The 27,958-nt window shown below is 37.9% G+C and overlaps 2 protein-coding genes across 2 annotated transcripts in view; both read right to left on the bottom strand.

Moving 5' to 3' along the window:
- Positions 1-1,950, bottom strand: part of LOC127650827 (histone-lysine N-methyltransferase SETDB1-A-like) — a 30,007-nt gene extending 28,057 nt beyond the window's left edge. Inside the window, 1 exon segment of the mRNA XM_052136470.1 lies at positions 1,745-1,950. The gene's annotated coding sequence lies outside the window, so the exon portion shown is untranslated.
- Positions 1,951-4,530: 2,580 nt separating this feature from the next.
- LOC127650286 (histone-lysine N-methyltransferase ASH1L-like) overlaps positions 4,531-27,958 on the bottom strand; it is a 54,069-nt gene continuing 30,641 nt past the window's right edge. The window contains exons 12-27 of the mRNA XM_052135604.1: positions 27,359-27,505; positions 24,546-24,654; positions 23,614-23,763; positions 23,405-23,475; positions 23,042-23,208; positions 22,763-22,915; positions 18,951-19,005; positions 18,565-18,697; positions 17,672-17,941; positions 16,322-16,408; positions 16,011-16,101; positions 15,194-15,332; positions 14,814-14,986; positions 14,537-14,703; positions 11,787-12,270; positions 4,531-7,056 (exon numbers count right to left, since the gene is read on the bottom strand). Of these exons, the coding sequence (XP_051991564.1) occupies positions 6,965-7,056; positions 11,787-12,270; positions 14,537-14,703; positions 14,814-14,986; positions 15,194-15,332; positions 16,011-16,101; positions 16,322-16,408; positions 17,672-17,941; positions 18,565-18,697; positions 18,951-19,005; positions 22,763-22,915; positions 23,042-23,208; positions 23,405-23,475; positions 23,614-23,763; positions 24,546-24,654; positions 27,359-27,505 (2,488 nt within the window). The 3' untranslated portion in view covers positions 4,531-6,964. The remainder of the gene's footprint in view (positions 7,057-11,786; positions 12,271-14,536; positions 14,704-14,813; positions 14,987-15,193; positions 15,333-16,010; positions 16,102-16,321; positions 16,409-17,671; positions 17,942-18,564; positions 18,698-18,950; positions 19,006-22,762; positions 22,916-23,041; positions 23,209-23,404; positions 23,476-23,613; positions 23,764-24,545; positions 24,655-27,358; positions 27,506-27,958) is intronic.

Below are 27,958 nucleotides of genomic sequence, written 5' to 3'. Positions count from 1 at the left end.
GAAAGTCAGATGAAAGAAAATGATTGCAAAAATGTACTTTTCAAGCTAAAATAAAATCGTAAAGTGTAAAAAGTACTATTTTGTCTTTGGAAATATAATTAAGTAAAAGTACAAGTATTCAGATTAAATTGCACTCGAGCACAGTACAAATCCCCAAAAATAATACTTAAGTATTTATCCTCAATTACTTTACACCCCTGCCTTTAACAACCACCGTGACAGACATTGCTGAACAATAATATTATTTATGCATAGACCATTTAACTTGCATTGCACACAGTATACAGTGCATCTGGAAAGTATTCACAGCGCTTCACTTTTTCCACATTTTGTTGTTACAGCCTTATTCCAAAATGGATTCAATTCATGATTTTCCTCAAAATTCTACAAACAATACCCCATAATGACAACGTGAAAGAAGTTTGTTTGAAATCTTTGCAAATTTATAAAAAATAAAAAACGATGTATATAAGTATTCACAGCCTTTGCCATGACACTCAAAATTGAGCTCAGGTGCATCCTGTTTCCACTGATCATCCTAGAGATGTTTCTACAATTTGATTGGAGTCCACCTGTTGTAAATTTAGTTGATTGGACATGATTTGGAAAGGCACACCCCTGTCTATATAAGGTCCCACAGTTAACAGTGCATGTCAGAGCACAAAAGAGAGCAGGAATTGGGAGACTAGTCAGGATCAAGGGAAAGATGAATGCAGCAATGTACGGAGACATACTTGATGAAAACCTGCTCCAGAGCGCTCTGGACCTCAGACTGGGGTGAAGGTTCATCTTCCAACAGGACAATGGCCATAAGCACACAGCCAAGATAACAAAGGAGAGGCTATGGGACAACTCTGTGAATGTCCTTGAGTGGCCCAGCCAGAGCCCAGACTTGAACCCGATTGAACATCTCTGGAGAGATCTGAAAATGGCTGTGCACCGACGCTCCCCATCCAACCTGATTGAGCTTGAGAGGTCCTGCAAAGAAGAATGGGAGAAACTGGCCAAAAATAGGTGCGCCAAGCTTGTAGCATCATACACAAAAAGACTTGAGGCTGTAATTGGTGCCAAAGGTGCTTCAACAAACTATTGAGCAGAGGCTGTGAATACTTAAGTACATGTGTGGGTGTTTTTTATTTTTATTTTTATTAATACATTTGCAAAGATTTCAAACAAACTTCTTTCACGTTGTCATTATGGGGTGTTGTTTGTAGAATTGAGGAAAAATAATGACTTTAATCCATTTTGGATTAAGTCTGTAGCATAACAAAATGGGGAAAAAGTGAAGCGCTGTGAATACTTTCTGGATGCACTGTACATGCTTGAAACAGTATTGACATTATGAACCATGGTCATTGATTAAGATATTTATATGCATATATTTTATTTGCATGCAATATCTGTATGCATTGTTGCATTATATGTACTTTTAGAAGCAATGAAATTCTCACAAATCAGCTGCTGGTTATATATTTGCACATAAAATAAATGGCTGCTAAGAGTCATCAAATCCATTTGGGACAAGCACGTGCAGTACTGACAGTTCAATACAGGACAAGAAGGCTTGACAACAAATGTATATTTATAAACACAAAACTTGTTTTTTCCTTCCCTTAAAAGGCCTGATATACCAGCTGGAGATACTCCACTATGGCCTTGATATAGTGTCCTGCGAGGTAATTACATGCTGTGTAATTTTCCCAACTTGCAGCTGCAATATATGTGCAATTTGGAATACACTCACATATTCGGCCTAGGCAGCGCTACAGCAGCGGGGTATTCACACCGTTTCCAGTTATACACAACGCCGGTTTGTATTTCGACCCAGTATAAGTCTGCCTGTACTGCGACGAGTATAGCCTAAAATCTCCCAAACCAAATACAAGTTATAAAAAGGTACAAATTAACTAAAAACACATGGAGGGCAAGAATAAGACAGCTAACGTAGTGGTGACTGAAGATCCTGCATGAAGCATTTTGATTGGTTCAGAGGACGTGGACGCCAGCACCGTTGACGCGAGAGCATTAGCTCCTCCCACAATCCTCTTCAATCACAGCAAAACATTTATGATCGTGGAAACCGAATGGAAAATATCATGAAACGGGGAAGTTTTCCCTAGATAGTCAGTTATACTAGATCTAAAGAAACTAACGGTACTATAACGCTTCACGGAGTATTTTCTATTGAATGGCTGCTCGGGTGTAAATCTTCGACCACTTTTGATGTAACGCGGACTGTATTGTCATGTGGTACGTGTTACTTTTCTCAGCGCTGGTAAGGATCTACCAATCACAGTAGTTTGTAGATAGAAGACAGATGAGCAGAGCACTGCAGATAATCGAGCTGATAATCAAGATTACAGTCACTGTGTAATTAAGCTTGAAATCGACAAGGAGACTGAAGATGTCAAGACTTATAGTCTCTTCTCACCCAAAAACCAATTTGATTGCTTCAGAAGACATGGTTTAAACCACTGGAGTTTTATGGATTACTTTTATGCTACTTATATGTGCTTTTTGAATCTTCAAAGTTTCGGTCACCATTCACTTGCATTGAATGGACCTACAGAGCTGAAATATTCTTCTAAAACAATTTTTTTTGTGTTCTGCAGAACAAAGAAAATCATTAACATCTGGCATGGGAATGAGTACATGATGACAGATTTTTTTATGTTTGGGTGAACTTTTCCTTTACCAAAAATACAAATTAATTACAGCAAATTGCAATTTATTCATTTTAATAATCCAGTTAATTAGGATATAATCCAGGATGATCAGGACCCTGATGAAATATGTTCATCTTATTTCATGGCTAATATTTACCAAATAAATAAATGCACATTAAATATTAATATGAGATACAGATCAAGTATGTGAGAAGAAAGGGACTGCTTGACAGAAATGAAACTAATGTAGATATTTAGGAAATCGTTTGCTCGGGACAATGGTCGATTATACAGTTTAGCTGTCATTATTAACTATTAAAATATTTTACTGCAGAATGCCTCAACTGACCAATCTGTATATAGTTTTCCAGAGAGCCAAGTAATAATATATTTATTTCATCTGTGTGTGAACAAGATGATTTATTGCTTTCCTTTCTGTATTACTTCCTGTCATTCGTACCTCTTGCTCAGACACTGGCAGATTCTTGTCTTTGCCTCCTAACTTTCCGGCCTTCCCCCGAGACACTTTATTCTCTGAACACGCAAAGGCAAAAACAGTAGAAAAAATCCTCTCTGCATGCAAATTTTGACAACATATAGAAAGTTATTGAAATTATTTCACTTTTTTGGCCACCTTTACCACCTCTGTCTTTGCTGCCTGACCTGCCACTGGTTTCTCTTTCTTAGGTTCGTTCTACTTTAAGCCTTTTCTTTTCTAATAATCTAATTGTGTTGTGGCTTAACTTCTTTGTGCTGTGACTTTTTTTGTTGTGGCTTAATTAACGTGTTTTCAGCTTTATTTTGCTTCGCTAATTTTGTTGAGCTGTGCACCCCTCGGGTCCAAAAAAGAAAAAACAACACAAGCGTACAAAGAATGCATTCGGTGTGAACTGCCCCAAAGTCGGTTTGGAGACATGCATCTGCTAATTGAATTAAAGGAATATTCCAGGTTCAATACAAGTTAAGCTCAATCGACAGCATGTGTGGCATAATATCAATTAACTACAAAAATGTATTTTGACTAGCCTCTCCTTTTCTTTAAATAAAGCAACAATCTGGATTACAGTGAGGACGTGGATGTTAAAATACTCACTTTTCAAAACTATAGCCACAAGATGTGATAAAATCACTTATTAACCTTTCCGTGTAAAGTTATAGCCAATGTTACAACTTTGTTGCCATGATGATGCAATGTCAACAAACCCTAAAACAACTGTAAAAATATAAATTTAAACAAATTTACAGCTCAAATAATACAACAGTTTTAACAGAAGAATTAATGCAAGTGCTTTTATAAAATAATAAGCTTCTCTTTTCTGCCTTTAAACCCTCCAAACATTGGCCAAATTCACTTCCATTGTAAGTGCCTCACTATAACCTCCATTTTTGCCTTTTTTATATAAAATTGCAAGTTGAAAAAGTTGAAATTTTGTTTTGTGGTAAACATTTTGCCACAAACGCTTTCGACTGAGATAAACTTGTATTGAACCCGAAATATTCCTTCAATGTAAAATGTAAATGTTTTCCTGCAGCTCTTAAATTGATCCTTTTAAAAATGAACATGTTAAGCTTACTTTTTCAAAACTCTGTTGTTACGGCACTTTTGGTTTCTACAATAAAACTGCCTTGTAACATGGTATTACCCACTAACTTTAATCAAAGAAATTAAACAAAATGACAAAGATTCTGAAAGCTATACACTGTTTGAAAGAGATATCTATATTCTTTAATTGTAATTTTAACAGGAAGTTTCCAGTTTTCATGTCTGTGTTTAATTAGGTGAGGCTATTTATTGATATACTGACTCATTGCTAATATGCTTTGTCATTCAAATGATGGTACACAGTGTCAATGTGTTACGCAATAGTTCAAATTCACTTTATTTGAATTTGTATTGACTGTTCATACAATTAAAATACGATTTGTCTGCATACCTGGAGTAATAATGGTTATGACCTACTAATGAACTGCATCACAGATTTTCTGCTAAATGTATAAGCAATAGGCAAGTATATTCAAATAATGTAGTGCTTTTTATTAAAAAACAAAACAAAATAACAAACAAAACAAATAGAATATAAAACAAAACAAAAAAAAGTAAAAACCAACAGCATTTTCATGACTTTATAATTACAAACTTTGAACGAGAGTGGAAGAAGTTTCAACAAACTGTACACAACATCACAAAATGCCTGCCAGTCTGTCCATATACAATGCTTGCATCTTATTTTGTGATTGTCTAAAAATAACTAAACCACTCAAAAACACACAAATACAAGTAACACAAGCATTATATTTATGACCACTGTCACAAAAACAAAACATTTTTCCTCATTTAAAAAAACAAAACAAAAAGGAGATTAAGAACATTGGGTCGACAGCATCTTTTGTTCTGCCATTTTCCAAAATATCATTTGACATTTTCATGTTGGTTTGTTTTTTTAGTGTTCAACACTTTGCAGCAAAAAACGAGGAACATTATATCTTTTTCTCCTCAAAAGAAATAATAATTATAATAATGTAAATATTAATCATTACAGTGACGGGTGCCAGGTTTGGGGTCACTGCGATGCCCCCTTCAAAAAAGTCCAGTCGACAACCCCCCTCTCGCAGTGTGCTAAATTCATGTGTTTTGGGTAACATGATTTCTGATGGTTTCCATTGTCGCAAGAAATTTGTTTGCGATTATTAAACGTTAAGGTTACATGTGACAGTTCTGTCAATACAAATCGCATAATCATAAGAATGGTAGTAATAATTATAACAACAATAATAATAATAATAATAATATTACATATAGGGCTGAATCCTGTACAATACAATACACAAAATCCATAATCAAGATATTGCTTTTGGAGACATCTCTCACATTTCCCCGTCTGTATATATACATAGCTTGGCACTATACAACTTTCTTTACTTTGTCAGTTTTTTTTTCTGTCGACCCATCTAAGGGGTGAAAATACTTATCTGTCATAGCTGATGCATCAAGGGCAAATCTCATCACAATTTTGTTAATAAACATTCTCCATGGCAACCTGAAAAGCCATTAAAAAAAAGAAAGTAAAAATTAAAACAAAACATGAAAACCTCGAACCCCCCCACCCACTTACTAGCCACTCACAAAAAATATGACATCACATGATACATTAAGTTCTTGTGATCATGATTTTAACTGTTTATTAACTGCTGTCAAGCCCTTAGTTTTTTCCTTTTTTGTATTTATATCATCAGTATGGGCTCACACGCATATACGCACACACACACACATACTACCTTAAACAAAAGCGGTCAAGATCGTGGCATTCTAAGGCGTTATATAAAGCCAGCGCGCCTCCACTGATATATATATATTTTTTGAGCTGGTGAATTAAATACATTAAAAAGGGGGGGCGGGGCTGGCAGCCACTCTAACCAATCACAATGCCCACAATAACATAAGCGAAACATTCCAACCCGTTCCCAAAGTCCCGAGCTCCCTCCCTATCGTGCTTCATTCCTAATGTTATAAAAGTATAACAAAAAACTAAAAAGAAGGTAATATACTTATTTGTTTTGCTTTATTGTACAGCATTGATCAATACTGCGCGAGTGTTAGTGTGTCTTATCCGTACATCTCCGGGAGCGATTGATGTCCGTGTTGTTAAAAGTGCAGTTAGCAAACGTTCTTTCTCAGCTCTCTTCTCAGTCTCTGGGCAGCGTGGATGTGCGTTACACAACACATTCTTTGTCGCTCCTATTTGCGTATTATCATCATCCTTTCTATGTTGTTCTCAAGTCTTCCCCACTATAGACACAAGGGGGCGCTGGTCTCCCATTTTCCGCTTGCAGCCGAAGCTAATTTGATCCTCAAAAGGACTATAGTACCGCACGCTTCCTTTAAAAAACAACAACCTTAGTCAACGGTCATAAGAGACTTTTGATTGACGAAGGTCAAAAGTTCAGTCGTAGTTCATTTGTTACCGTTCGATTTGAATTTGTTTTCTTCAATTTGAACTGCTTGGAGTACATTTTCCTATGTCTGACACTTGCCATACTTTTAAATGCATCAAGGTGAAGACTTTTTCAGCAGCTGGAAAACTGCTTGTCTTCAGTGCAAAGCTAGGGCTGGTCTCTCTAGTTGTTCCTTTAAAAAGCGAGACTGCTGGATTTAAATGTGAACAGGAGAGACTTTGTGCACTTGGTGTTGCTGCTCTCTTCCGTTCTCCCATATTTTTTGATGTTGTCCAGCCATACTCCTCCTTTATCCTCTTCTGATGCTGCTCAGCAAGCGTCCTCGGCAGAAATTCCTGTCCGCATTACTTCCTACAAATAAATTCGCTCAGTCCAAGAGTCCGTCGGCGAAGGCGGCGACCAGAGCCTACCTCGAGAAGGTACGTCACATCTACCGCTGCAGGAGGGACAGAAACAAGCAATTATTTTCATCAAAATAGAACTTTACGATTACATGTATTGCAAAATTAGATATTTTTATAATGAACTACTCGTGGGTTGTCTTAATGACTAGTCAGACTTAAGGAGGAAATGTATAATTAGTGTCCACCATTAAGTTAATTATTCACATTTAAGAAACGCCATTTCTTTCAGGGATACACCAATTAGGCCACACAGAATTCTTCCCTTTTTTATGAAACTAAAAGATTTGTTATTCATGGTAAAAAAAAAAAATACGAAAGTCTGATTGCAGGAATAGGAGAGGGTGGGAGAAAATTATTCAGAGAGCTACATTTATTTGTTTAATTTAATTTCAATATACAGCACTGTGCAAAAGTCTTAAGATAAGATGTTTCACAAAAACATTTGTCTTAAGATTGTCATTTATATCTGATACTTTAGTGTCAATAGGACATTTTGTCCTCCCTAACATTCATTTTTCCATAGAATAGAATAGAAGTACAGGGATCCCTGCAAGAGATGTCACGGTCCCCACAGATCCCCCCACTGAACATCGGGTCAGTCTGAGATTACATGCAGAGACAGAAGTAATTGAGACAGCCGAAATAGATAGAAGAACTGTGGTGAGTGCTCCAAGAAGTTTGGGACATCCTATCTGACAACAAGAAAGAAGTGTCCAGCTGTAAGTAAAAGAACTGGTGCTGTTTTAAAGGCAAAAGTGTTCACACAAAATATTGATTTAGCTCTTTTTCTGTTTACTGGACTTTGTATGACATTATTTGATAAATGAAAACTATTTGTGTAATTATTTAAGAAATCCTTACTTTAAAAGTTTTTCACAAGTGCCTAAAACCTTTGCACAGTACTGTACATATACATTAGATATTAATATTATAGCACTTTTAACTACATAGTTTGAAAGTAGCTTTACAAATATATAAAAACGAATTATCTGTCACTGCATAAGGTATATATGTTTGACCTGTTTCATCAGTTATGTTTTTTAAAGCTACACATTACCAGCCAAGCCTCCACCCTTGTTTTAGCTCTATGACTGATGGACAGATCAGTCAAATTGTAAATTAAATAATCGAAGACTTTATCAAAAAAAGAATCACAGAATTGTGTTTCAATGACTCATTAGGGGGCATATGCCCTTCAGCTGTCTTAAAAAATAACAGACGAACAGATGAACAGTAATAATTTTCAATGTACTCTTTTAACCCAAGTTACCTAATTAAAATTCAGCAACTAATCACATTACAATAATTTAATGTAATGCAATAAACTACACTTTCTTGATTAAAAAGTGATGGATAACAGTACAGGGCTCCAGACTAACATTTGAGAGCGGATGCACCAGTACCTCATTTGGTAGCACTGGTGTGGGGTCAGGTCTGGGGCCTATAAAATGAAAAATGCAGAAACTAATAATAACATTTTAATTATCATTATTATTATTATTAAATGACAAATATAAGTGCAATTATCAATAATATTGCATATTTTGCCACACTGTCGTGCTGATTCAACAGTAAGGCATTGGAGTTGGTATGCAGCTGTACATTTACTGGTATTGACAACAGCAAGGTATATAACATCTATAAAAAATAAACCGTTAACACCTAATTTATACAGGGCTAAATTATTCTGACAGTGCTACTGAATTGGACTCTTTCATCAGATGTTGATTCAAGTTCAGTCATCTTTTGAAGATTTGAAAGCAAACAAAACCAGTTATCTTTTTCTATTATCCAAGCGCATTAGAAGAGAACAGATTTTACACAGAAGGAAAACTAGCTTTGTCAATAATTCACAGTTTTTTAGATCTTCACTACCATGGTTAGATGTAACATGATTGCTATAAAAGAGACTTTGGCATTTTTGTGATGAAACAGTACCCTAAACACAAAAGTCTAAATACAAGATATAAACACTTAGAAACTGCCAGATTTGCAACAAAAATGAAAGATATTCCCTCACACACTAATGTAGCCTATTTTAAATTCAATAGAGCTCTAGTTGTAGTATGATAATTTACAGGTGAAACTCGAAAAATTAGAATATCGTGCAAAAGTTCATTAATTTCAGTAATTCAACTTAAAAGGTGAAACTAATATATTATATAGACTCATTACAAGCAAAGTAAGATATTTCAAGCCTTTATTTGATATAATTTTGATGATTATGGCTTACAGCTTATGAAAACCCCAAATTCAGAATCTCAGAAAATTAGAATATTACATGAAATCAATAAAAAAAAAGGATTTTAAATACAGAAATGTCGGCCCTCTGAAAAGTATAATCATGCATATGTACTCAGTACTTGGTTTGGGCCCCTTTTGCATTAATTACTGCCTCAATGCGGCGTGGCATGGATGCTATCATCCTGTGGCACTGCTGAGGTGTTATGGAAGACCAAGATGCTTCAATAGCGGCCTTCAGCTCATCTGCATTGTTTGGTATCATGTCTCTCATCTTTCTCTTGGCAATGCCCCATAGATTCTCTATGGGGTTCAGGTCAGGCGAGTTTGCTGGCCAATCAAGCACAGTAATACCATGGTCACTGAACCAGGTTTTGGTACTTTTGGCAGTGTGGGCAGGTGCCAAGTCCTGCTGGAAAATGAAGTCAGCATCTCCATAAAGCTTGTCTGCTGAAGGAAGCATGAAGTGCTCTAAAATGTCCCGGTAGATGGCTGCATTGACTCTGGACTTAATAAAGCACAGTGGACCAACACCAGCCCATGACATGGCTCCCCAAACCAACACAGACTGTGGAAACTTCACACTGGACTTCAAGCATCTTGGATTGTGTGCCTCTCCATTCTTCCTCCAGACTCTGGGACCTTGGTTTCCAAATGAGATGCAAAATTTGCTCTCATCAGAAAAGAGGACTTTGGACCACTGAGCAACAGACCAGTTCTTTTTTTCTTTAGCCCAGGTAAGACGTTTGACATTTGAAGCCCATGTCCAGGACCCGTCTGTGTGTGGTGGCTCTTGATGCAGTAACTCCAGCCTCAGTCCACTCCTTGTGAAGCTCCCCACACATTTGAATGGCCTCTTCCTGACAATCCTCTCCAGGCTACAGTCATCCCTGCTGCTTGTGCACCTTTTTCTTCCACACTTTTCCCTTCCACTTAACTTTCTATTAATGTGCTTTGATACAGCACTTTGAGAACATCCAACTTCTTTTGCAATTACCTTTTGAGGCTTTCCCTCCTTGTGGAGGGTGTCAATGATGGTTTTCTGCACAACTGTCAGGTCAGCAGTCTTCCCCATGATTGTGAATTCAACTGAACCAGACTGAGAGACCATTTAAAGGCTCAGGAACCCTTTGCAGGTGTTTAGCTGATTAGAGTGTGACACTTTGAGCCTACAATACTGAACCTTTTCACAATATTCTAATTTTCTGAGATTCTGAATTTGGGGTTTTCATAAGCTGTAAGCCATAATCATCAAAATTATATCAAATAAAGGCTTGAAATATCTTACTTTGCTTGTAATGAGTCTATATAATATATTAGTTTCACCGTTTAAGTTGAATTACTGAAATTAATGAACTTTTGCACTATATTCTAATTTTTTGAGTTTCACCTGTATATTATGAACATAATTGTCTAATATACTATTGTTAATACAGTTAGTTACAATAGTACATTTATGGTCATTTTTAAAGTGCTCTGAAGTGTGTGAAAAGACTGCTAATTTATATCTCTGCATGCCAGCGTTTTCTCCTGTTTATTTGTCAAGGCTGTTTAATATGATTTTAAACTAGTTTACTCAACAAGGGTTGTCAGATAATTGCATCAGATAATTCTGTGCCGAAATGTTTTATTTCTTTTGCGACTCGCACCGTACTTCTCACGCTACGTGTCCAAATCCGCTCAATGCGGCTCACAACACCCGAGGGCAGCCACTTTGGGCTGTGTGTTTGTAATATGTAATGGGAGTGTGTATTGTCTACCATTGCTTTTAGTACACAAGCAAAAATATAATCTTAAATATGCCTTTAAAGATTTACACTGCGCCGCATATGAGAGTTCAAGGTCCACGAGTAACACATCTCTGTCCATTAAACCAAGTAGCACATAACGCTGTTTCGGTCCACTTTTGATGTGTGTGCCGGTTGATATTGCTTTTCAGCTAAAGCGGTCTCTACACTAGCTGATTTTTCCAATGATTTTCAGGTGTTAGCTTCATTAACATAATCACTGGCAGGTAGCGGGAAACAGAGCACCTATTAGCATGGGAGGTGTTAATCAATTGAATGTCTGGACTCCCAGCTGAGTTAATGTCTTGAAACACTGAAAATACACATCCGGCTTGCTAGAAATTATCACTGCCTGTGGGTGGGGCGGGAACACGCCACCAAGGCAGTGACCAATGAGTGCAGTTCATGTATAAAGTTTTTTTTGCCAGAGGACAGAAGCAATTTTTAATCAGTATATGTGACAGGCTCACTGACTAGGAGGGCAAGATTAAATCGAGTTGATCTGAGTCTGCTAGTGTAGTGCCAGCTTTATAAGCGGAGAGCGAGTTGGCTGAAGTCGCACCATTGGGACATATAATAAAATTGGCGCGCCAATGGGAAAAATGTCACAAAATGCAATCATTTGGTCACAGTCTGGAGTCCTTCAGTACCTAATTATTTTGAAATCAGATTACACCCAACACTTTTCACAGACTACAAAAATCTCTTTTCCTCTTTAGTTCTCTAACTCTTACCATTCTTGCTAGGCACTCGGTGCAGCAGGTCGAGCAGAATCTTGTTCAGTCGCGATCTCTGTGCTTCCCTCTTGCCCAGGATCGATGGATGAAGAGGTGAAGAGGAGAGGGAGGAAGAGGATGGGGCGTCCAACACGTCTTGTCCTCCTGTCCTCTCCCGAGAGCCCTCGTCCAGCTCCCTTCTCTCTCCCCTCTCCTCGCCCTCTTCCTCTTCTTCCACATCTTCCTCCTCCCCACCCGTCTTCCTTTCCTGTGATGTGGATAGCTGGGGAATGGGGGTGCTGCTGGAGTCCTCCTGGGTGGTGTCCATGTCTCCCTCCACTACTCTCCCTCCATCCTCATCCCTGTCTTTTGAGAAGGTGACGGACGGATCACACGTCCTGGGGGAGGGGTCTTCATCGCAGGTCGATGCACCTTTGGGCCGTTCACTCTTCCAGGCAGAGCGACCGCCATTCCGCTTGTAGTTGTCTGGCACATAGTGAGGCTGAAGAGAGAGAGAGAGAAAAAAAAAAAAGTGTGAGGGACAGAGAGAACAAACTAGTTTAGATTCAAATAGTCATGGATTAAGTGGATGTCAACAACGTATAGAAAGCAGATCAGATATAATGTAATAGTAAATAAAAATATTGGTTTTACTGATTTATCATAGCCTGATTTTTGGAACTATTGGTTATAGTTGTGCATAACACACACACACACACACACACACACACACACACACACACACACACACACACACACAAAGATAAAGACAAAGATCCCCCATTTAGCCTTAACAGACTGTAGGGGCAAGTGCTGTTAGCGAGCACCTATGAAGGCCGGAACGGTATACGAGGGGGTGGGTGGCCAGTACCACGCCCAACCGCCTTTGTCTCCCCAGTGGCGATGTTTACACACCGCACCAGGTACTCATTTTAGGCTGAGTCGACCTAGGGGAGGCCCGGGACCGGTTCAGATAATCATCACTGGTGTTGGCCATGAGTGGGAATCGAACTCTGGTCACCGGGTTCGTAGCGCGCTAACCGCTACACTCCCGCTCCACACTCTCTCTCACACACACACACACACACACACACACACACAGACACAGACACAGACACAGACACAGACACACACACCAGCCACAACATTAAAACCAAATGCCTAATATCATGTAGGTCCACCTTTTGCCACCAAAACAGCTTTGACTCGTCGAGGCAGGGACCCCAACAAGTCCTCTAAAGGGGTCCTGTGGTATCTGGCACCAAGATGTTAGCAGCAGATCCTTTAAGTCCTGTAAGTTGTGAGGTTGGGCCTCCCTGGTTTGGACTTGTTGGTCCAGCACATCCCATAGATGCTAAATCAGATTGATATCTGGGGAATTTGGAGGTCAAGTCAACACCTTGAACTCTTTGTCATATTCCTCAAACCATTTCTGAACAATTTTTAAAGTGTGGCAGGGGTTATTATCCTGCTGCAAGAGGCCACTGCCATCAGGGAATACCTTTGCCATGAAGGGGTGTTCGTGGTCTGCAAAAATCTTTAGGTAGGTGGTACGAGTCAAAGTAACATCCACATGAATGCAAGGACAGAATGTTTCCTGGCAAAACATTGCCCAGATCACAATGCCTCCACCGGCCTGCCTCCTTCCCATAGTACATCCTACTGCCATCTCTTCCCCAGGTAAACAACGCAGATGCACCCGGCCATCCACATGATCTAAAAGAAAATGTGATTCATCAGACCAGGCCACCTTCTTCCATTGCTCCATGATCCAGTTCAGATGCTCACGTGCCCACTGTAGGCGCTTTCAGTGGTGGACAGGAGTCTGCATGACCGGTCTATGGCTACACAGCCCCATACGCAGCAAAGTTGCGATGCACTGTGTGTTCTGACACTTTTCTATCATGGCCAGCATTACGTTTTTCAGCAAATTGTGCTACAGTAGCTCTTCTGTGGGATTGGACCAGATGGGCAAGCCTTCGCTCCCCATGTGCATCAATGAGATTTGGGCACCCATGACCCTGTCGCCGGTTCACTGGTCGTCCTTCCTTGGACCACTTTTTGTAGGTACTAATCACTGCATACAGGGAACACCCCACAAGATGTTGTTTTGGAGATGCCCTGACCCAGCCATCACAATTTGGCCCTTGTCAAAGCCACTCAGATCCTTACACTTGCCCATTTTACCTGCTTCCAACACATGAAACTCAAGAACTGACAGTTTACTTGCTGCCTAATATATCCCACCTCTTGACAGGTATCATTGTAATGAGATAATAAATGTTATTCACTTTCCCTCTCAGTGGTTGTAATGTTGTGGCTGATCAGTATATATCTATCATATATCTATATATCTATATAGCTACATATATATATCTATACATATATATATATATATATATATATATATATATATATATATATAAATCCTAAATGTACATATATTGGATAATGAACAATGAATGTATAAGCTATAAATGTAATTTGGTAAATATTTAAATATAGAGCAATGTAACAGAGCAAAGTCTCCATTTCAAAATAGAGTCTGAAACAATCAAATCAGGCTTGAACATAGTCCTGCGTTATGCTCCAATTCTCATTTTTTTCTGGTTATTATTGGGATTTTGGCTGCACAATAAACTGCATCTGGGATTTTAACATTGAAATATAGACAGAGAGACATTTATTGACAGTTTTCCTGAGAGTCATTCTTATCCAAACGACCCTCTTTAAGCCCAGAACCAAAAGATTTCCCCTTTACTACTCACTGAGAAGTCCCTTTTGGGCGCGAGTCTCTTAGGGAAGTGGTTGAATGCGTAGGGTTTGGTGCACACTGGGTACCGGTTGCGGTGGATCTTGTAGAAGAGGTGTGCAGATTTATCCAAGCGGTAGTCACATATGTAAACATCCTGCTCTTTTACCCCTTTTGGTCGACCTGAATCCATTAGATACATCAGGTATTAGCACACTAATTATGTTGGGTTTTCATCATGTAACATTTCATGAATCTTTTTACTATTGATTTGTTATGTGTGAGTGTCTCACCCTTGCAGTAAGTGTACAGGTCCAATACACAGCAGGTCCCCACCACTGCCTCCAGTGGTATGATCTCATAGAGAGGCACTCGGAACAGCTCATTATGATAGAAACGGCGGGAAGGCGAGTGATGCGTCTCATGAGGACGGAAGTAGTGATGACCAAAAGCAAACCTCTCACCCCTACAATGAAAAAAGCAAGTGTAAGGTCGAGCCTTCCATTCAAAAAAACATTGAAAGTCATTGTAATTTAGTCATGGAAATTAACAATCAACATAACAGTCACACTACTTAAAATGGGTTGCCGTTTCATATTGACTTCAAAGGGAGTGCTTGGTTTTGCTTGTTGACATAATTGTTTCAATTTTATCTTAGAAAGGTGAATCTCACTTTTCGTTTTTCCAGAGTTTCTCGATTCGGAAGATGTCCAGTTTGTTTCTGTTGATATGAGACAGGAGACGGTATGACTGACGCACCGGCTGACCTTCTGGCGTGCGTCTGCTGTCCCTCATGAGGTACACACAGTCACCTAAAACAGCCAAACACAAACAAAAATATGCTTAAAAAAATGGCAATGACATACATCTAGAACAAAACGATTCCAACACAAATTTAAACCTATATGTTATACAACACTCTGTCCTGAACATGATTTAAGTCAACATGAAATCCAAATAGACCACAATTATTTTATTTATTTTTTTTCAATTTTTATCCCCTCGTTGTGCATGACACCACAGAGACTCCCAGCATGAGGCTCATGCTACTCTCCGCAATCCACGCACAACTTACCACGTGCCCCATTGAGATCGAGAACCACTAATCGTGACCAGGAGGAGATTATCCCCAACTGGGCCAATTTGTTTGCTTAGGAGACCTGGCTGGAGTCACTCAGCACACCCGGGATTCAAACTCGCAACTCCAGGTGGGGTAGTCAAAGCCAATACTCGCTGAGCTACCAGCCTCACTGTGCACAAATCACCAGTCCATGTTATTCCAAAGAGAAAATGTTAGCCTTTATATTCTTTCATCAAAATATAATAACTTCTTTCAACCCCTTCCCTCTCCTTCAACCACCTGGCTCTGTTCTGGTGTGTAATGCCCATTTTACACAATCCAATTAAATGCCGATTTCTAAAAATAATGTTGGCTTAAAATATTATTTATTTATATGAACGCTCCCATAAGAAAACAAGCACACACATACCCTGATGCAATAGCAAGTCATCACGAAGCAGGCAGATATAGTAGATGGATCCTGATTGGGCGTAGCTGGGCTGGGGCACCATCGGAACCTCCTATTGGAGCGTGATAGGAAATGCATAAGAGACAAACACACTCAAGGTAACCTATGAACTCGGCTTTCAAAAATGTAATACTTGGCGAAAGTCACAAGAGTAGAGATCTGAATCCTGGTGTGACCTTTAAATGTTGAGATAAGAGACCATGTGGCCAATCTAAACAAAGTCAGAGAGGAAGAATAGATTGTAAGGTCGTATAGATTGAAAGGTCACATACGCTGTCCACCGGTCGAGGGTCACACAGCTCACACAGATAATGCTCCACCTCTGCTTCTAAACGCATACAATCACAGTGCTGCCACACCTGACAGATAGATACAGAGAGAGAGAGAATGAGTCACTGCAGTTTCTTACAATTGTCCCATTTTAAGATCAAAATCAATTCACAACGTATAACATGAGCAACATCCCATCCTTAATTTACTATTATACTAAACTATTAGTATAGTTACACCCTATAAAAACCAACAAATTATGTCAATGAAATTCTATTGGATTGTTTTTGCCTTAGATTGTTATTTTATCATCCGCCAGGCAAAAATATTTTATGCAAAACCCCCTCTTCAACAAATTGCATAATCTGATTTATCAATTAAGTTTAGTTCTATTTGTATAGTGCCTTTTATAATGCATATTTTTTCCAGAGCAGCTACACATTTTTGTAATTCTCATTATTTACTCACCCTCACATTCTGCAGAACACAAATTAAGGTTTTAGAAAAATATCTCAGCTCTGTAGGTCCTTACAATGCAAAGTTAATGGTGACCAGAACTTTATAAGCTCCAAAATGCACATAAATGCAGCATAAAAGTCATTCATACAACTCTAGTCATTAAATCAAAAGCAATATAATAGGTGTGGGTGAGAAACAGATCAATATTTAAGCCCTTTTTTTTTTACTATAAATTCTCCTCCCTGCCCATTAGGTGGCGATATGAAGAATGTGAATCGCCAAAAACAAAAGAAGAATGCAAATGTAATAGTGGAGATTGATAGTAAAAAAAAAATAAAAAATGACTTCTAGAAAAAGGATCTGTTTCTCACCCACACATATCACATATCTTTTGAAGACATGGATTTAACCACTGGAGTCGTATGGATTACTTTTATGCTGCCTTTATATGCTTTTGGAGTTTCATCTTGTAATCATGCACTTGCATTGTGAGGACCACCAGAGCTGAGATATTCTTTTAAAAATCTTAATTTGTGTTCAGCTGAATAAAGAAAGTCATACACATCTTTAATGGCATGAGGGTGAGAAAATAATGAGGGAATCTTCATTTTTGGGTGAACTACCCCTTTAAGAGAAAATAAAAGAAATAGCAAACGCTATTCTTGTCTGTAGCACAAATGGGGTGGGAAGAGTAACACACCAAAGTTTAATACATAGGGTCAGAAGTTTAATACATAGGGTCAGTGGTTTAAGTCACTAATTCTAAGAATGAGCAATAAATGTACTATTAATGACGTTAATTCACACTGCAATTAAAATGGGACAGTCACTCAAAAGTGAAATGGAATTACAATCATCAGTGAGATCTGTATGAAACCAAGTAGGTGACTCACCATGCACTTCTCACACTGAATCATGAGCCCCTCATCCTTATACATGCCACAGATGCAGCGGATAACATCGTCATCTTTATCGTGACTGCCTCCACCTTCATGATGGTGTTGACCGTGGTCTCTCTCCAGCGAATCAGAGCTGTCCGCCTCACTGGCTGTCTCGCCCACAATCTCATCAATTTGGACAGCAGCCTCGTGACGTGCACCATAGTACGCCTTCCGTAATCGACAAACGTCGCGGCCTGTAGCCGACTTGCGTCCATAATATTTCTGTTGAGAATAAGTTTAAAAGAATGAACAGAATATCTAAACTTTAAATGTAGGAAACTTTTTCTAGATGTAATCAATATCTGTCAGTCGCATTCAACATGCAGGACCATAGAATGAAACACTGATGAAAATAAACACCCTTATTATTATAACTTAATTGAATAAAAGTTCATTATCAGCAATAGGTATCTACATATGGCTTTATTTGAAAGTTTCTGCGTGAATACCTTGACACCGTTATATTAGAATTACGTACTTGTGACATCATTACGTGACAACATAAAAGAACAGCAGACTGTTTTTTTTTAACCAGTTCATTGAAACAAACCGTCTGAAACACCTGGAGGTTTGCTTACTGAAAGCAGTTCATTTTCAGTTCAACTGAATGAGACACACAAATGCGCCATTCATGACATTTATATATATTCAATTTGAATTCCATTATTTGGACAGTAAAATGTGATTGGAATTTAAAGTGCACAATAATCATGGTTATATAAGATAACTGCAATTATTGTGCACTATAAATTTTAATCAAATAACCATGATCAGATGATTATTTAATAATCTTAACAGGCCTAGTTACAGATTAACAAAAGAATTCCCTGAGAAGTGTGACTGACCTCAGCATTGCGAAACACTTTGAGCATATCTGCATCAAAGGCCTCGACGGTTTTGTAGTGTCCAGTGAGGATCTGCTTCTCTATTGTACTGAGATCAAGCGGATCAGTGACCTTCTCATAGTACTGCATGTTCCTAAAGAGACAAATAAAGAAAAATTCAAACATTACTGTGACGGATGTAAATGTTGCTGTGACTGTAACACATCTGTAGCACACTAGGTTTCTAAATGCATCAGTCCTTAAGTACTAAAACCATAGTATTTGAACATCATTAGAACTATACCTGCGGATCTCTGAAATTCATAACATCATCTAAGACAAATGTGGCAAAAAGTACTTATCTAAATAATAAATATTCTGTGATAAGAAGGTAGTATTGTACTCACCTCTTCCTAGAAGGCAGGTTAAGCAGTGGAGCAGCAAGAGTCTGACCAGATGAGTCTAAAAGAAAAGAATGTAATTGATTATTTGAGAGTACAGAGGCCGTACCATGAAGCCGGTTTCGGTGGCTAGCAGGCAAGTTTTAGATTAGTTTGCCTCAACCCCAGGTTTTAGGTACCATGAAAGTTGGTCAGCTTTTAGCAGTGTTCATCGCCATAGCAATTTACGCTACACGACTAACCTACTCCGTAGCATGTTTCATTCTGGATTACAGATGCTGAACCAATCAGCTGTCAGTAAAATGACATCTCTGACGTAATCAAGTCCCTCCCTCGTGTCTCTTAAAGCGCATTTTACAAATAAAATCTTAGAAACCCACAAAATTGACTCTTCATGATAAATTATTTATTTGAGAATCTAAATATTAATGAGTGTTGTATTTTATTTAAAAATGTCATTTATTTTAAATTACCCTCTTTAACCATAGCAAAAACATAAACATAATATATTATGCTATCTATAAAACAGCCAGTAAGATGGATTAATATGATAACTGCAAAAAAATAATCATTTTTAAAATATTAAAAGCTCAATATTGCTATGGAAAGGGGTGAATGCCACCCAAACCCCCTTCTTTCTTTCATGGACTCAAGATGAACATACTGTATTATACTTGAATTTATAATAATATAAACAGTGCACAAAATACGTCTTATTATTGCAAACCAATTATTGGCAGACAGAATGCATTTCCCATTACACATTGTGAATTTGGAAGCTCGTATTTTTAGCTGGGTTTGAAAATGTATCCATTCCTTTATCGGTGAACATTTGGTGATATATTTTCAGACCTCTATCAGCCCAAAACTTCTATTTGGCATGAAATCAGGATCTTTAACAATTTCTTGTAAATTAACTACATCTTTCTTAATTTGACTATTTTTCTTTTTTTCTAATCAAATTCTAAAAGTACTATTAATACAAACATTATCTGTTAATTTAAATGTGTTGCTTTAACAGGGATAATATTTTCCCCCGTTTGATACATTTCCATCTTCCTCCATTTCACTTTAAATTCTTCGTTCATCCAAATCAATATAGGTTGAATTTGGGCAGCTTCATAATCATTTATTACATTTGGGAATTTTGACATCAGAATTTTAAGATTTTTTAAATATATTTATCATATTAAGAATTTGTTTGCAGCAGTCCTGTTGAGCTCTCGTAGCAGCTGCTGTTTTTTTCTTGTGTAAATGTCTTTAATTACTTCATAATTTTACAGTTTTACAGTCCCTTGTACTGTGTTAATCATGTTTAAGTCTTCATGATTTCTCTTGAGAAATCTCTCTGTGTACATGTATTTTATATGTTTTGTATATATATATTTTTAAATGTCTTTTGCACAGTTTAAATGAATTGAAATTCTTATTTTCATTATCATCTGCTTTAAGAAGTGTGTTCTCACACGATTGGTTGTGTCCTGCAAACGTCACTCATTCATGTGCATAATCTAATCTTAGTGCGTAATCTCATTTTAAAGTCAGAATCAAAGCCTGAATTGACTGACAAAGTTGATGAGCCGCATCATGGTACCAATTAAACCTGATTGGATTGATTTGAATTTCTCAACATGAAACCAATCCTGAAACCTTGAGTTCGTTCATTGAACTTCATGGTACAGGCCTCTGGTCTCCAGCTGTTTAAGTGTGCGTGTTTACTCTAGCTATACTTTGGAGACAAATTTGTCACCAGAAGTTTGGTAAATATAACAAAACCTCCCTTTGGTGATATTTAGTGACGCTGTTATTTGTAAAAAGATTTACACTGGTGGCCAAAAGTTTGGAATAATGTACAGATTTTGCTCTTATGGAAAGAAATTGGTTTCTTTTATTCACCAAAGTGGCATTCAACTGATCACAATGTGTAGTCAGAGCATTAATAATGTGAACAATTACTATTACAATTTGTAAAAAAAAAAAATCAGAACTTAAACTTCTTCAAAGAGTTCTCATCAATAAATCCTCCATGTGCAGCAATGACAGCTTTGCAGATTCTTGTTATTCTAGCTGTCAGTTTGCCCAGATACTCGGGTGACATTTCACCCCACACTTCCTGTAGCACTTGTCATAGATGTGGCTGTCATGTCGGGGACTTCTCATGCACCTTACAGTCTAGCTGATCCCACAAAAGCTCAATGGGGTTCAGATCCATAACACTCTTTTCCAATTATCTGTTGTCCAATGTCTGTGTTTCTTTTCTCACTCAAACCTTTTCTTTTTGTTTTTCTGTTTCAAAAGTGTCTTTTTCTTTGCAATTCTTCCCATAAGTCCTACACCCCTGAGTCTTCTCTTTACTGTTGTACATGAAACTGGACAAAATGGACAATAAAAGTTTTATTTAAATATTTAAATTATTACTAATTATTTTGTTTTGCTTTTTTGCACACTTGTTCGGCCTTGCACTAATGCTTGTATTAAAACAGTAATAAATAAACATATAATGTCATGGGAGTGGTGTACCAGATTAAGGAGACAAGGATTTTTTTCAGGCAATTCAAATATATATATATATATATATATATATATATATATATATATATATATATTTTTTTTTTTTTTGGCTATTTGAAAGCTTTATCATGGCTAAAACAGTCAAGGGACATGTTTGTCAGCATATTTTGATATTGACCAAAATGTTGTCAGAAACAACCCGTTTTGTGAGACACAAAGCTTTCTTTACGCGGCAGCTCACAAAACTGAATCCTCCATTGATCCGCATTCAAATTCAGAACCTTTTCCATCTCAATGGAGAATTTTTTCACTCTGGAGAGTAATTTTTAATTAAAACAGAGTTGCAAGGATTCATACTTATGAAATCCACCACAGCTGTATCTATTAAATATTTTTTTTAAATCCTCAACCAGTAACAATTTATTGCGATTGGCCCATTCTGAACAACACTGCCCAAACGTTTTTCTATAATTCAAGCACTTTTTAAGCACCTCTTGGTAAAAATGTCAAAAAAAGCCAAATTCAATCCTACAAGCACCTTGTATAAACCCTGCTACAAGTATACCTGTCTGCAGCTTGCTGAATGGCCAGGTCCTTCTCAATCTTAAACACAGAAACACTGGGTCTCACTCGCACGGTTTCGCAATTGTCAGTGGTTCAGACCACAGTAGTTGCACATTTAGAGGCGATACAAAGAAATACAGCAGCTTGCCTGTATCTCTCACATGCCTGGTTCACTGCTTGTGAAGTCAAGTCTTCATTCTAAATACTGTAAATACGCTCCTGTGTTTATTATGCCTGGGACATGCTTTGCACGAAATGAAGAAGTGTGCCCTTCTCCACAAAATCAGTTTCTGTGCTAGGATGTGCAGTCAAGTGAGTACCTCCATTTATATTTGCCAATTTTAGTCACAGAAAGTGGGGAAAAACATTAGTGAAGTTTTGACCATTGTCCACCCTAATCTGAGCCTGTAAAGCTGAGTAGCCTGCCAGGAACACCTCGGACACCTTTTTCCTTTGGCATGAAGTTTCAGGAAGTGAAAGAAAAAAGAAAAAAGAAAAAAAAGAAGAATTTTTTTCCCCGTGTTAAATTTACCTGCCCTAGTGTGTACGCGAGCAAGTCCCAATAAAACGTGACACTAAGTAATAACAAAAAAAAAGCGCTGACACTAAATTCAGAAATTTGAAGTGAGATTAAAATCAACATCTTTGATGAAACCAAAATCAAAACTTTGTAATTTCATTTAATTTGTTCAAAGTTATGTGTAGTGAGAGGGTGTTTGTTTGAACGAAGGGTCTGTGCTTACCTTTGTAGCTCATGATCATATCACAGATCTCTTTGAAGATGTGTGCCAGGCGTGCTGTGCGTGTAACTTCTGTGTTCTCCTCGGCCGCCGCAAGTCTGCGCGTGCGTACGGAGCGTGAAGTCTGTAGTGCTGAAAACTGTGTCAGAAAAACATCTGGAAAAAACCCAACATTCAATTGTATCAGTTAATTAGTATGAAGAATCGAAGTGGAGAAATTACAAACTTGCATTCATTTCATTGGTCAAACAAAACGATGTTTGCGTGCATGCCCACACTCACCTGATTTGATGTTGCCGTCATCCCTGATGACTCCTCCCCAGCGAGTGTAAAGAGAGAGGCCACTACTGTCCCTCTCTCGGTCCCCCTCTCTCTTCAGAAGTTCCTGTTTCTCCCTCATCTTCTCCCAGTTCCGAATCAGGAACACTCGATGTTTCAACACAAAGTTCCTGAATTAAACAAATAATAAGATCAGAGGAAATTTTTAATAAGAGAGTTTTAATAAGATCTTGACTGTGTCATTTACAAAAAGAAGTCATAAATTTACAGTGGCATTCTAGGAACAAATTAAATACTAGATAAGTGTAAAATACGGCCCATTTAAAACCAGCCACCCAAAGATAAAGAGCGTATGATGGATCCTACCTCTCTCTGTTAGACATGGGCTTCATTAAAAGGTGCTGGTAAAACTTGCTGCTGTCACTGGACTCTTCCTCCTTAGTGGGTCAAACACAAAAAATGTAATTAAATTGTATTACATCTCATTTAGTTTTTTTTAAATAACAGTAATAGAGTACTATTGGATGACATTTTTTTTTTTAAATAAATAAAAACTGGCCTTTTCTCTCTCATACCCGTTTTTTAAGTGAGTGTTTGGACTTGCGTTTCTCCTTCAGTCTCCCCAGCCTCCGGGCTCCACCCCCTTTCCCAGGCAGCCCATTGATTCGCTGGCTCTTACCACCAATGATGCCACGGCAACCCTCCGAGCCACACTTGCAGACTTGCTGCATAGCAACAAGGACAGAGAAACATTACTATTCGGTAAGAAAAAACACGATATGTCCAATGTCAAACATCAAAGAGGTACATTGTTGCTGTTGGCATTTTTTTGCCTTCAAGCTTTTATTTGTTTTGTATCAAGGCTGCAGAATAATTGTCACTTTGGTAAGAAAATACATTTAAACCAAAACTGTCATATTGCAATAAATAAATAAAAATAGACCATATTTAATTTCTTAATAAGTATCTTCAGTCCTGTTGTGTCTGATTCATCAGTGCACTATATTCTAAAGCAAACTAATTAATTTATTTGAATGCATTCATTTTCTTCACCTCTAAAAATGACTTGACTTAAAGCAGTGTGCATGGGAAAAGTCCCATTATTTCCTACTGAACATTCTGCTTTTAGTTGGAAATATATCACGTTACAGTAATATTTGTCACATCACATTAGGCATTGCAAATGCGGTTTAATATTGTTTTTAATAATAAGCATTTCAGAACACACATGTAATTTAGCGTTTCAAGCTCCATCGAAGATATCATTATGACAAAATGTTCTTAACATTAACTCAAGAGGCTTGTTTCATCCTCTGCCAAAATAAAGTAGCTGTGATGGATTGTATCAGGGCTAGAGTTCAGCACCACTGATTTGGACGAATGATGTACTCAACATGTACAAGCATCTGCTACGAAACACAGGTGTGTGTGCCTATGCATATACATGCTCCAGACAGTTATGTTCCTGACATGTAGGACGTGGGTGACTGCAACACTGCCAACATACCTGTTCTTCTGTGTTGAAGGAGTGGAAGTTATAGTCGTATGTCAGCTCGATTCCGCTGTTGATGTCTTTCAGAGCAAACAGACCAATACGGTACACTCCATTCACTGACCTGAGAGAGAGAGAGAGAGAGAGAGAGAGATTCCTGATTAAAACTCAACATTCAACTTTAGTTTAATTCCTAAAACCAAATTATAAAGCACAGTTTCAGCTCTAAAGTTTAGTTGGAAAAGCCATGGTCGAAGCTGCAAAATAGCCAATCATGCATTCAATCTCTTTTAATGTGGCAAGCTGCTTTGTAACCATTAACAACCTACAGTTATGCTAATAAACTAAATTACTTGGCTGAATTTCTTTTAATGAACACATCGCTATTATTTTTATTCATTCTTAGGGTTAGAGTTCGAATTTCTGACCCCAAGTATGCTTAAAGGAATATTCCAGGTTCAATACAAGTAAGGCTCATTTGACAGCATTTGTGGCGTAATGTTGATAACCACAAAAATATCATCATCATGGCAACAAAGTTGTAAAATTGGCTATAACTTTACACAGAAAAGGTTAGTAAGTGATTTTATAACACTAAAATAATGTTTACACAAATATTGTTCATGTCTTGTGGCTTTACTTTTGTTTTGAAAAAGTGATTATTTTAACATTCAAAAATGTTCCCCATTCACTTCCATTGAAAGTACCTCACTGCCACCTCGATTTTTGCTTTTTTAAAGAAAAGAAGGGACGAGTCAAAATTCATTTACGTGTTAATCAATATTATGCCAGAAATGCTGTCGATTGAGCTTAACTTGTTTTGAACCCGGAATGTTCCTTTAAGGGGTTGTTCAAAACAAACGCATTCTTGCATTAAAAAAAACCTTGATACAGCACAGTGAAATGGAACAGAGCGCAGGTGTCTAGAGTTTTTAAAGTTCAAGATCTTTCAACTTTATACAGCTTATAAACGTGGTGCTCCTGTGCAAGATGCAAAACAGCAAAACGCAGTGCAAAGGTCAAAGACATCAATCTAGTGGGTGTTTACACAAAAAACAATTCTATTTAAAATAGAGGTTTTACCGATTAATCGGTGCCAATAGTTGCTTTTTGGAACTATCTTTTATTGGCAAAAATCTATACCAGTATACAAAACCATTTATTCAATGAATATATAGGCAAAAAAAAAAATCTGGTAACTGGAACACTGACATGGGGAAAATGCAATGTTTATGTGAAAAGATCCTGGTATAATTACATTTAATGTAAACATGCAGTGGCTGATGACTGATGATAAATTGCTATTGACAGTAACTGCTTATAGTTGAGACGCACGCATCTCTTTATATAGTATGTGTGTGTGGCCTCTCGAACGAGCACAACAGCACAAAATATCTCACTGAAGTTCATGAATGAATACTGTGTTAAATTCAAATGCAATTGTGCAGTTAGTTGCTCACTAAAGTCCACATTCCCAGAAGAGATTAAGCGATCGCTTTCTAGGTTGTTAGCGCATTATAAAGAGAATTCTCCTGTGCTGGCTGTGCAGAGGCTGCTTATCATGAGTCACATCTGAACTCGGCGATCAAATAACCCCACCTACTGTTCAAGCCCAGTCACGCTCTACATCAGTGCTGTCAAACACATGGAAGAGTCCGAATCACTCGACATCCACTTGCAGTCTCGTGCATACGCGCAAATTCACACTTTTCACCTGAAACTAGATCAGTGAGTGACTCTGTCAAAGAGAAACCCGTTTATTTTCCCACTCGCGACAATAATGACAACATCAATGATGGACGGATACAAGGAAAACTAGTGGAATAGGAAAATATGCATTTGTTCTTTTGTTGTGTGTTTTTAAGCACTTTATTATTACTTTGAAGGGTAAAGATGTGCTTGTTTCAGACATTTATTTTATTTATAGAGTTAAATCCAATATTTTAAAAGTTGTTTAAGCCTACTAATGTAATGTTATGTTCTAAGTGTAATCACTTACAGCCTTTAGTTAAACAAAGTCTCGTTTTAAAATCGGCATATTCAGTTTGGGCCCAGTGTGTCCAGAATTTTCGGTTTCAGCCAAGAATTTTCATTTCAGTGCATCACTAGTCTGGAGGGGTATGACACTGTAAAAAGTTTGGGAACCACTGCTTTAATATACTGCAGCTAAATTTAATTTGGGTTTCAAAAGCCTCGAACTTAAAAGGACTAAAGTTATTAGCATGTCAAGCAACATCAAGCATCGTGGACTTGATATTTAACAACTAGGCTGAGTCCTGCACATTATGCAATAAGGTAGAATGAGCCCATTTAGGCAAAGATGCAGTATGTGTGTGTGTTCGAACAGTGAACTACTGGACAGCACAGCTGTGTCCCGCACCCTCCAACACAAGCTACAGTTAATCGCTCTTCTGTGACAAGATGGATGATCCGCCACCATCCAGCGGACAAGCACAGTCTAGTGTGTGGGTGTCAGTGTGTGTGAGTGTAACAAAAAGAGCAAAGAGTAGAGAGAGAGAGAGAGAGAGAGAGAGAGAGAGAGAAATGATCAGTAGACTATGTGTGGCACACTAGTAATGTATAGGTTTCCAGGCAATACTAAAATAAACCCTTTCCCCCTCTTTTGAACATAACCATGGATTACTTATAATGAAACAATTTCTGAAGTTCCAAGGATAAAATCATTGATTACTCAGTGTTTGTGGTTTTCCACGTCGCCAGTGACTCACCGTAAAAAATGACCTTTCTGTTTCTGGACTCATCGCTAACTAATGGGATTTTATTGGCTTACTTCATGAGTGACTCATCAACGGTCTCGTTTCACTCACCATTTCTGCATCTCACAGTTGGGCTCACAGCTGTGGTTGATGAAGCGGGCCTCGTTTCCCATGCGGTAGCTGTCGATGACCATACCGCTGTCCAGATTCAGACAGTATTGACCGCTGTGGGAGAAGTACTGCTCCATCATACGACTCCTAAACATGCGAAGAGACTAGTTGAATGTACTGGTAAACTGTTGCAAAAACATTTAAAATGCCATTTCAAACCCAAACAAGGCACAAGACTAAATCAAAAGTAACAAAAACAAATAAAAAAATCTTTGAAAAGTGTCTGTGCAAATGTAGAAACATCCACAGATGCTTTAAACATTTTTGGGTTGGAAGTGAGAACCAAACTTTGGGTCTTGACAAGGTGCTAAGCGTGAAAGCATAACACATCAAGCATTAAATCATATATCTGTCCTAACCAGCGGCGACCACCACAGGCAAAGCACGACAGGTCATTTTATAAGTCGCTAGGTTTCTTTTTCAGTTGTCGCCCTCAGTAGCCCCGCCCACATTGAAATCACAATGGTCCAAAATCCTGCTCCACACAGTTGTATCTTAAACATAATTTCTGTTTTGATTGAATGTGATTTTTGTAAATTT

Source organism: Xyrauchen texanus, chromosome 10 (genome assembly GCF_025860055.1).
Source record: "Xyrauchen texanus isolate HMW12.3.18 chromosome 10, RBS_HiC_50CHRs, whole genome shotgun sequence".
NCBI lineage: Eukaryota > Metazoa > Chordata > Actinopteri > Cypriniformes > Catostomidae > Xyrauchen > Xyrauchen texanus.
The sequence above is the reverse complement of the archived record's forward strand: the minus strand, read 5'-3'. Positions and strand labels throughout refer to the sequence as shown.